The sequence below is a fragment of the Vitis vinifera genome, chromosome 14, assembly GCF_030704535.1.
Source record: "Vitis vinifera cultivar Pinot Noir 40024 chromosome 14, ASM3070453v1".
NCBI lineage: Eukaryota > Viridiplantae > Streptophyta > Magnoliopsida > Vitales > Vitaceae > Vitis > Vitis vinifera.
Window position 1 is genome coordinate 19,741,827 of NC_081818.1, and position 10,622 is coordinate 19,752,448.

The 10,622-nt window shown below is 30.2% G+C and overlaps 2 protein-coding genes across 2 annotated transcripts; one reads left to right on the forward strand and one right to left on the reverse strand.

Annotated features, from left to right (window-relative positions):
- Positions 1–242: 242 nt before the first annotated feature.
- Positions 243–3,175, reverse strand: LOC100853057 (nuclear transcription factor Y subunit C-4). The gene is made up of 7 exons (XM_003633662.4): positions 3,007–3,175; positions 2,788–2,887; positions 2,059–2,129; positions 1,004–1,195; positions 780–860; positions 562–651; positions 243–424 (listed from the first exon to the last, which is right to left on the reverse strand). Exons 1-7 carry the CDS (start codon positions 3,109–3,111, stop codon positions 398–400), a joined length of 666 nt encoding a protein of 221 aa, XP_003633710.2. The 5' UTR covers positions 3,112–3,175; the 3' UTR covers positions 243–397.
- Positions 3,176–9,327: 6,152 nt separating this feature from the next.
- Positions 9,328–10,133, forward strand: LOC100254770 (putative germin-like protein 2-1). The gene is made up of 2 exons (XM_002265821.4): positions 9,328–9,457; positions 9,575–10,133. The coding sequence occupies exons 1-2, from the start codon at positions 9,328–9,330 to the stop codon at positions 10,108–10,110; spliced, it is 666 nt and encodes a 221-aa protein (XP_002265857.1). The 3' UTR covers positions 10,111–10,133.
- Positions 10,134–10,622: the final 489 nt, after the last annotated feature.

Sequence of the window (10,622 nt, forward strand, 5' to 3'; positions counted from 1 at the left end):
ATCATCATTCTTCCAATGTGTAGATCTAGAAAAACCTATTATAGTTTTTGCATGTACCCTAGAGACCCAGAGCTTTGGATTGGCTTGTGTGACCATTCCTATACGTGGCCCAGAGACTAAAATGAAGCCCACTCCATTCATCCATTTGCTTATCAAAGCAAATTATTATCACTCCTATAAATGTAAAACTGCAAAGCAAATTAGAACCCAAAAACCCATGACTGCCAGTGGCTCATTAGCTATTGTGACAAAAGCTCTTGTTTATTTCATAATAAAATAGCTTCCGCAATGTCTCCAACAAAAAAAAAAAAAAAAAAGGCACTACTAACACATAGGTATAGATGCATGTTATTCCACAAAACATAAGATGACGCTTTTTCCAAACCATCAAGAGCTTTCACATGCCTCCATCACATTTTCCTCGCTGCAAAAAGAAAACAAGAGGCTTTCATATAACACTAAAAGCTTAAACATAAAATGGAATAATACCTTAAAGTTATAAGATATCAATACCATATAGTAATATATTTGGATCGGTTTAGCATAAGTTTGAAATATTACCTTGGGAGCATTTTTGTTCACCATTTCAGAAGAAGTAATAGGTGGCAGCTGAACAGAACAAGGGATTTCATGATTCCACATTATTAATTCCTGATGAAAAAAAGAAAAGAAAAGAAAAGAAAAGAAAAATTACACCTCAATAATTACACAGTTAGATATTGGAATTGAGGAATGTTGAATTATATTTATTAAATAAAACTATGAGTTGTAACACTCACATGGTTTGCTGCAGGAAAATGTACTCCCTCATTTGCCACAACAAATCCTGCTCCTCCTGAAATATTTTCACTGTGCTCTTCCTGAAATATTTTCACCAGTTTGTTTCAAAAGAGAAATTAACTCCAAAAAGGGGTTTTAATATTGAATGAAAACTCTATTGTTTGATTATTAGTAATGATTTGATGCAAGAGAGCACAACGATAAAGATAAATAAAAAACCAACCTTATGCACATCGGGAGCAATGTTTGTCAAGAAATGCAGAGTTGGGTAACATCGTATGGCTCTCCCTATATCACATGGCTGCAGAGTTCGGCGTTTGTTGGCTTCCGCATGAAACCATGCTCGAAGTGTGAGCTCTAGGATGAACAATTCACTTGCTTTGGCAAATAGTATTTGACTGTCCGCACTAATCATCTATTGGATTTGTTTTTTAATCAGAATAAGAAACTTACAAAAATATTAAAATACCAAAAAAATTCATTGTAAGTAGCATATAATGTCTAATGATGCAAAGAGGTAAAATGGTACACATACCACATTTGACCATTGGATTTAACTTGGTTTGAATTGAATTTGTTCAATAATATGCATAAATTTTGTGATATTTCAAAAAAAAAAAGTTGTTCTTTAATTTATTTTTTTAACTTTTTATTGAAAATAATTTGTATTTAGATTTGAGATAATTTATTTTTTATTTTTTACTTTTTGTTAACTTATTATTTATCTATTAATTTTTTTACTAAATAAGAAAGGTCAAAATATTCTACTTTTTCTAAATACTAAAAGTAATATGTTGGTTTTTCTTTACTTTATAATATTTAATAGAAATAAAATATTAAAAAATAAACAATTTAATACTTAACACTATTAAACACTATTTAATTTTAAGTTTAATTTAAAATTAAGTAAAAAAAAAACACCACCATAATGTCAATTTTTTCTATATAAACATTGGCATCAATAATGCAAAACTAAAATGGTAAATTTTCAATTTTCATGCGTTCTCGTTTCTAATCTAATGTACAACGAGATGTCGTTCCATTTGCAACTACCTATTGTAATATCATCTCATCTACAAATTAATAATAATTATTATAATTATTATTATTATTATTATTATTATTATTATTATGATTAGTGATGAGAGAGAGGTTTAGAGGGACAAAAAACAATCACAAAATCAGTTAATAAACCATGCTCATCTATGACTATTAAATATTCAAGTACTATACAAAGAAAAACGTTGTATATTAGAAAACATGAATACATTTACCAACCTTAACATTTCGGTTTGCTTTCATAATTCTTTTGATCCTTGCAAGAGGTAAAGCATGTTGGCCCTTAAAATCTATAAGATAACATGACAAATCAATCACAACAATTCTTAGAAAAAAAATAAAAATAAATAAACTATTTTCCATGGAAATCCTTCTTGAACTCATGTAAAAAGTAATCCATTATTAATATTAAGGCTACATTTGGTTCCCAAAAATATTAAAGAAAGAAGAAAAAATACTAAAGAAAATGTTTTTTTTTTTTAATATTTGGTTTTATTGTCAAAAATGAGAAGGGAAGTCAAATATAATTAAAATTATTAAGAAATTTGCATATTTTTAAATTATTTAATATTTATAAGATCTATATAAATAAAAAAAAGTTTGAAGTTGTATATAAAAATAATTCATTGATTTTAAATTTATTTTTTTATTTTTCTTCACTTTTCCTTCATTATATTTTTCTTTTATATTTTTTTCCCTTTAAATTTTCCTTTAAACTTTTTGAGATCTAAACATAGCCTAAAGGTAAAAGAAAAATGAAACTATGGATGTACATGTTGATTTGGCCAAAGGAAATACCAAAACTATGACAAAGGCCTCATTATGATCCAAGTACTATGGTTTGTTTCCATTTGCGTGCCTTGGATATATCGATACATGGACAATAGAGTAGAAGATGGGGATATAGAAAATATAGGAAATTAGAAAAATAAAATAAAAAATAGAAACCTGAAATACTAGGAATCTCTAGCATTTTTTGATTCCAAAATTGCACAAGGCTCAACCTTTCTTGCTGCATTAGAAGGTAATAACTACCCTCTTCTCCATCCTTCAGAAATAAAGACATTTGAATAAGCAAAAGAAGAAGAAGAAGAAGAAGAAGAAGAAGAAATGGAAATAGTATATAAATCTTAAAATTGATAGGAGATGAGATGGGAGGTTCCATACCAAATGCATTGTCTGTTGGTAATGAGGTAACATGGAGGCAGAAGGCAAAGACAGAAAATCATGCACTTCTGCAAGATGAGATCTCGAAGAAGCAAACTCGAACATCTGTTCTTAATCCATGATTGAGCTTTCTACCGTCTTTTCCATTTCATGAAAATAGCCCTTTGTACACATATATAGTGAAGATAAGAGAGCACAAAACAGAAAGCATTAAATTTGTGGTAATCTTTAGCCAGATTTCACCACAGAAAAGGAAATTAAATATCTGAGATAGATATGAGACAACTATTAATGAGTTCTGATATATTTTCTGTATCATTAATGACTTAATGTTTACAAGTTATGGAGTGGTAGCTAGGAAGAATCAGATTCTTTGGACCCACTCCCTGCATATCCTCGCTCATCACGCCAGTCCTCAAACCCATTTGGAAAGTCATGAGCAGGACTACAAATAAATGAGAGGTTCAGTACCAAGAGCATTATGGAATGGTAATGAGGTAACACAAGGGAGGAATCAAGGGCGCCATATATAAAATTATGTACTTGTGCAGTATAAGATCTAGAAGAAGTAGTCATATTTGTTCTGAATCCATGATGAACTTTCTGCTGCATTTTTCTATTTCAAGAAAATATCCCCTTTATTCATATATAGATTAGGCGAGATAGCATTAAATTTGTGGTTATCTTTAGTTGAATTTCAATACAGAAAAGGACATAAAATATATGAGGTGTTAGTTAACTTTTGATATATTTTTTGTATCATTAATGAGTCGATGTTTACAAAGCTATTAAGTGGTAGGAACAGTCAAATTCTTTGGATCTACTCAATATATAACTTGTAGAAAAATCAGGTTCTTTGGGCCCCTCTGTGCATGTTCATCTTGCTCATCACGTTGGCTCTCAGACTAGCTTGCAAAGTTATCATCACTGCTACCTACTGTTCGAGCCACCTAATGATATATTATTTTAAACATTTAACAATATATTATATGTACTGAAATTAATATATTTGATTAGAACTATTATTGAAAAAAAAAATGTTACAATTTAAATCAACAAGTCTTGTTATTGAGCCTTTTTAATGCATGAAGTACTAATTTGTCGAATAATTTAATTTAGTTTTTATAGCCTAAGTTGTATAGTAAGACAAGTTTGAATGGGGCAAAGTATTAGTTTGCATGATTGGTTTAGCGATTTAATCGGTCAATTTAGCCTGATAATGATAATTTTGTATGTCAGATATAAGCCATCTCAAGTAATTAAGACTATTACTCAAATTTAAATTTTATTGAAGTTGATGTATTAAATTAATCCTATTAAGAAATGTGACTTTATTAGTACATGTCATAAAAAGGTATCATTAGCGAGGAGTTGTCAATATTAAAATCCATTTACTATCCAGCATTAATGCTTAGAAGAATCTTTAATTTGTAAGACACTACAACTAATCTAACTCTACTTTGTCAACACCCATGGTTTCTAGTATGGTTACAACTTGATTGGTTTTTTACCACAAGAAAATGAAGATATTGTCCCATAACTTAAACCTTAGTTAGGGTCAATAAAATCCATGACCAAAGAGAACATGTGATGTGAATGGAATATAGCCGTTTTTATAAGTCTTCGTATAGCCAAAATTTGGTGGGCGAAGGTGTTTAGTCACTATCATGGCAGGTTTATAATCTAAAGACGTGATCAATAGAAGTGGTTTTGTTTTGACAAAAACTCTAGTCCCATTGTGGGCACCTTTATTTGTGCATATATATATATGAGGATATTGTGGATTCAATTTTTCTATTTGCTGTCATGACTCATAAGGCTTATATTGAAAGGAAGGCATATAATATTTACCCCAATTTTGATACCCTAATAGCCTCTAGAGAGGTCTATCCCACGCTTAGCTTTTAGAGATTTTTCTTATAGTGCATTTAGTAGTGATTCTAAAAAATATTTCAAACATTTTTAATACTTGAATACTAAAATTATTTAAGTATTAGAAATAGTCAAAACACTTCCTAAAATCACTACCAAACGAGCTTTTATTGGGTTATACCAAGTTCCAGATAGTTAACAAAAACCAATGTGTGGACAATAAGGCTATGTTTAGTAGCGGTTTTAACATAACAGTTTTCTGTTTTTTCACACAAAAAAAAGAGCATAAAAACAAATTTAGTTGACAATTGTTCTTAAAAAAGAAGATTTTGAAAATTGTTTTAAAAATATTGGGTCTCTCACAATATATTTTAATTATTTTTTGAAGGTATTTAAAATAATAATTGTATAAATATAGAGAATGATTGAAAATAAAATATCAAATAAAATTTATTTTTAAGAAATATTTGAAAATACATAAAATAAAATATATTAAAAATATTTCAACTTCTCAAACAAATTTTTATTATTTAAAATAACATAAAATTGTTTTTGAAAACTATTAATTAGGACTATTTTCAAAATCGTTTGCAAATAGACGTTATGTCACAATTGGGTTTTTTCTTCTCAAATTTTCTTTTCATCCAAATTTTAGGCTTTGAGATCTATTTTTTTATGAAGTCAAAAAAATAAAATAAAATAAAATAAAATCCCAGAACCCTAAACCGAAGAAAATGAGAATTTAAACAATATTTTGTTACCGTATACTTTCCCTTAAAATTTTCTTTTCCCTATAGTTTCCCCAAGGTTTCGAATTTCTATATTTTAGTCAATAGTTTACTCAAATTTATGCACTATGCATTTCTCTAGTTCTACAAAGGTTCAAATAAAAACCTTTGGTGTGTTTGGTTGGAGAAACGTTTCCTTTTATTTTATTTTATTATTATTATTATTTACTTTTTAAAAGGAAATTTATTTTCTACTTTCTTCTCTTTGAATATTGTGAAGTCATTTTTAGAAAATAAAATTTGTAACATCTTATTTGGTGTTCAGTTTTTTTTTTCTAATGTTAAAAAAAAAAGTGTCTAAGCAAATAAACATATCAACTTATATTAGTCCATAATTTAATAAACAAAAATTGTACACCATGTTTTTAAGATATTATATGATTCTATACGTATTTTGAGGATAATGTTTTATTCGTATTTCGTGAGACAATATAATGTTTTATTCATGTTATGTCCATGTTTTAAGATAATGTTTTGTTCTTGCTAATATTTTTTTTTTTTATATTTGTAATATTTAAAATTTTCTTATGTAGTTGGTTCCGCCAGGTTTTTTAATCTAATTTTATTGTCTTCTTTGTTTTCAACATTTTATAAAATAGATTTCACTTTTCTTAAGAAAATTTTGAAATATCAAATTCGTGTTTTCACTTTTTCCAATTTTTAAACTCCATTTTCGGAAAATAAAATGCAAAACTATTTTACAAACAAGCTTTTAGTCTTGAATTATGTTTTCTTCGAAAATGAATTTAAAGAACAGTCTAAACAAGTTGCACCTAATTTTCGATTAAGCAAAACAAGTTGTCATATATTAACCTATGTAGGTGTGATTTAGATACATTTTTATTTATAAAATAATAATAATAATAATAATAATAATAACTCTTATATAAAATTTAGCAGTGATAGCACAAAAAGTGTTTATATGGATTTACTTTTGCATTTTCTAAAATTAATTTTATAATTTTTAACATTTCGTATGATAAAATTTTCCAATGCGTTATTCTTTGAACAATTTTTGAAAACTATTATCTTTTAAAAAAAAGTATCTGAAAGTTCATATATTTTAAATAATGTTTAAAATTATTATTTTTAAATGAAAAATAAAACATGTATCTAAAGTAAACATTAAGCTCTACTTAGTAATTGTTTCAGAAAACAATTTTTATTTTTTATTTTTGTTTTCTAGAACAAAAAGTAGAAAAACATATTTGGTAATAAAACAATAGAAAACAATTTTAATTCTTAAAAACATAAAATAGAGTATTTTTGAGAAAATATATTTTAATTGTTTTCGATCATTTTCACTTATTTTTTAGGATTATTTCGAAAAGTATTATACAAATATGAAAAATGATTTAAAATAAAGTACTAAATATACAAATTATTTTTATAAATATGAAAACTAAGTTCAAAATATTTTAGCTTTTATATAGACTTTTGTTTTACAAAACATCAAAAATCAAATTTCAAAAACTATTATAAAAACTGTCTTGAAAATTTATTTTTAAAAATATTTTTCAAGGAGTCTTAGATTCCTAATTAACGTAATGTAATGCTCAACTATGTATAATGTAATTGAACATGTCGAAATTTCTTATTATTCAATGGGGGACATTTATTTAGAGCCAAGTTAATTAATTGAAAATTTTACATCCAATATCTGGGTCACTACATATTCTACTACATATTCTTTGGTAGCTAGAGATCTCATTGTAAATCACAATTCTTATTCTTTAATTTGGTCTCCCAATAATGGAGTCCATAATGGTGAAGCAAAGAATTCCATTGCCACCAGCATTACCAATATCACTTGCTTTCACTCCAAGAAGAATTTTTGGCACCATTGCACTTGCGTATACATAGGTTTAACCTTCTTCGTGGAGCTTTTGAGTATTTTGTCTTATAGGACGTAGCGTATCTTATAAGGTCATTTAACTTAATTTTGCATAATTTCTAATAATAGGTTTGTAGTTTTCGAAAAGCTTTAAGATTTTTTAAGGTTTTAAAAATTAGACTGGACTGATCTATCCAACCGGTCTATGAAACCATCTGACCGTGGTATCTCTGGTTTGGGCAGCTTATTTGATCTGTTTTTGGATTTGACCAGTCTTGAACTTTTCAAACCATTGGTTGGATTGGGGAACCGTTAGAACCAAACAATTCTTCATGAGCCAGACAATTTTCAACCCCATCTCAAATTTTTACCATTTGTCCCTCAGAACACTAATTTATTTCCTTACCTATTCTAAATCCTTCACCATTTTGCTGCTTGGAGTTCCCTTAATGCGTCGGACCAGTTATCTAACCCCAAATCGGCACCCAAAAGGAAGAGAAACAAACCAAATTGTTGAAGAATATAATGGCAAGGCTCATCAGCCAACTCCCGAAACATAATCAATGACACCTTAGTTCACAGGTGAAGCAATCCAGACGAAACGGTGAAATGCAACCAACAATTTCAAATCAGTGAAGTGCTCCTCTCAACCCATACCCAAATCTATCGACAAACCAAATCTGCATCCTCTTGTGGTATCTTTGCAGACTTTTCAAATTTTTTATTCAATCAATGAACAAAAGCACATGAAAAATTTTGAATTCAAGTTGTTACATTGCCATCCCAATTCCCAAAATTAATTTTTAATATTTTAGTTTTAAAAAAGTTTTATTAATCTATCCTATCGATATATATATATTATTGGTTGAGAGTCTTGAGACAAGAGGAGATGTTACAATGTCAAAGAGGAATCGTTGAAATTATTGAAAGAATCATCTAGGTGATAGGGTCTGCCACATCTAAAGGTCTCTATTTAATTTTCATCAAAGTTATTCTGCTGTAATGGTCTTGACCACGTCCTAAACAATCTACCAGGTTGCTTCACGCCAACAATCGCTGCAACTTACATATATAATTATAAGAGCTGCAATGTTACAAGACTGGTTCTACTTATGCTCATTCTAACTTGCTGCTTAAGAAACTATCTTAACTAATCAAGCTGCACAAGAGCTTTAATTGGCCATTCAAATCTATGGAGCTGTGAAACTGTCCTAGCAAATAATCCACAGAAAAACTGCATTTCAAGCTAGTCACGAACCTGAAACTGTTATTGGTGGTAATATGGAATTTAAGAGATTTTTACAATAACTATAGCATTGCTCAAGCTCAAATAGTAGTTATATTCTACCAAACAGGTCAAAGAAGGAGAAACTAAAAAGAAAATTCAAAAGCATGCTTGAGCATTGAAATATATACTATTGCTAGCTGGCTCATGTTTAACCTCTCATAGTATATAGGAATGAGACCAGTTCCACAGCAAGTGGCCTGTAGAAAAGTAGTTTCTTGTTTGGAAGAAATACCCTGGCCTGACCCTGTCCTTATTTTATTTTTTAAAAAGTCAAAACTTATTAGAAGTTAATGGGCTAAGACAAACTTTGAGGACTTGGTAATTTAGATCATTTGTCTTTTACTTGGATTTCAATAGTTTAATACAAGACAATTTCAAAGCTCAAACATCTCATAGCTTCTTCAGCTAGAAATAGACAACCAACCCTCATAACCAATCCACAGCAAAAACAAACTCTAGCCACCATAGCAGTTCATTGCGCTAGTAAATTCCTTGCTCCTTCCTCAAAAAAGGATTGCTTGAGAATACATTGCATAAACATGAAGAAGATGGTCGTTAACACCCTCGCATCCATTCCACTCTTGGCTATGTCATTTTTCCTTGCCTTTGCCTCCGATCCTAGTCCTCTTCAGGACTTTTGTGTGGCTGTCAATGACACAAAGACCACTGGTATGATATTAATATTTTTTCCTCTAGTCTTGTTCATTTGATGATCAAATTTATTCTCTTTATCTATATATCAATGATTTCATGGCAGCACGGCCTAATGCGTTTATGGCTTTGCAGTGTTTGTTAATGGGAAAGTCTGCAAGGATCCAAAGGTTGCGACACCAAATGATTTCTTCTTTTCAGGGCTTCGGGTTCCTGGAAATACCTCAAACAAAGTTGGGTCAATGGTCACACCGGCAAATGTGGCTCAGATACCCGGACTCAACACCCTTGGCATTTCCCTAGCTCGTGTTGATTATGCCCCATATGGTCTCAATCCTCCCCACACCCACCCCCGCGCCACAGAGATACTGACCGTCCTGGAGGGAACACTTTATGTAGGCTTCGTGACCTCTAATCCTGACAACCGCCTCATCTCCAAGGTCCTTTACAAAGGAGACGTTTTCGTCTTCCCAGAGGGTCTCATTCACTTCCAGCTCAATGTGGGAAAAACAAAAGCAGTCGCCATTGCTGCATTGAGTAGCCAGAACCCTGGCGTGATCACCATTGCCAATGCGGTATTTGGCTCAAAGCCAGCAATTTCAGCTGATGTTCTTACAAAGGCCTTCCAAGTGGACAAGAAGGTGGTTGACTATCTTCAATCTCAGTTCTAGACTGACAACCACACCGACTAGAATGACTCACCTATTCACATCCTGCTATTCATAAGATTAGATATCACTTATATGTATTCATTGCTGAAATGTGTGACAATCATTTCTTTTCATATCCTAATAAAATGAAGGTATTTTTCATATACATACAATGTCTGAATTTCCTTGAGTACGATTACTTCATAGCCGTTGCTGCAAAACTGGCAAGGTGTCCATTCCTATGTCATAAGCATTGGTGCTTTTTCTTTTATTTTATTTTCTTTTTTTTTTTAATTCATTTTTCAGATTGCGGAAGGTAAGCTTTTGTGGTACTTGATAATTTAATATGGCAATTAAGCTTAGTTCAGAGACAAAGTTGAGGTCAAATCTCTCTAGTTTGGTAAATCCATCCGAAGAGTTCATAAATAAACTACATTTTTGAATATTAATGCAAATTGTTGACCCATCATACAATTTAGGATCACTTATAGCAGGCATGCCCGAGTGCTTATCATCAATAAAATTGATAAAAG

Excerpts from the sequence above, each read along its gene's own strand:
- LOC100853057 (XM_003633662.4), bottom strand. The coding sequence starts at position 3,111 with ATGTTCGAGTTTGCTTCTTCGAGATCTCATCTTGCAGAAGTGCATGAT. Across the intron at positions 2,130-2,787 it reads AGAGATTCCTAGTATTTCAG|ATTTTAAGGGCCAACATGCT; the intron begins GTTTCTATTTTT and ends GTTATCTTATAG. Across the intron at positions 425-561 it reads TGAACAAAAATGCTCCCAAG|CGAGGAAAATGTGATGGAGG; the intron begins GTAATATTTCAA and ends TTCTTTTTGCAG.
- LOC100254770 (XM_002265821.4), top strand. The coding sequence starts at position 9,328 with ATGAAGAAGATGGTCGTTAACACCCTCGCATCCATTCCACTCTTGGCT. Across the intron at positions 9,458-9,574 it reads CAATGACACAAAGACCACTG|TGTTTGTTAATGGGAAAGTC; the intron begins GTATGATATTAA and ends ATGGCTTTGCAG.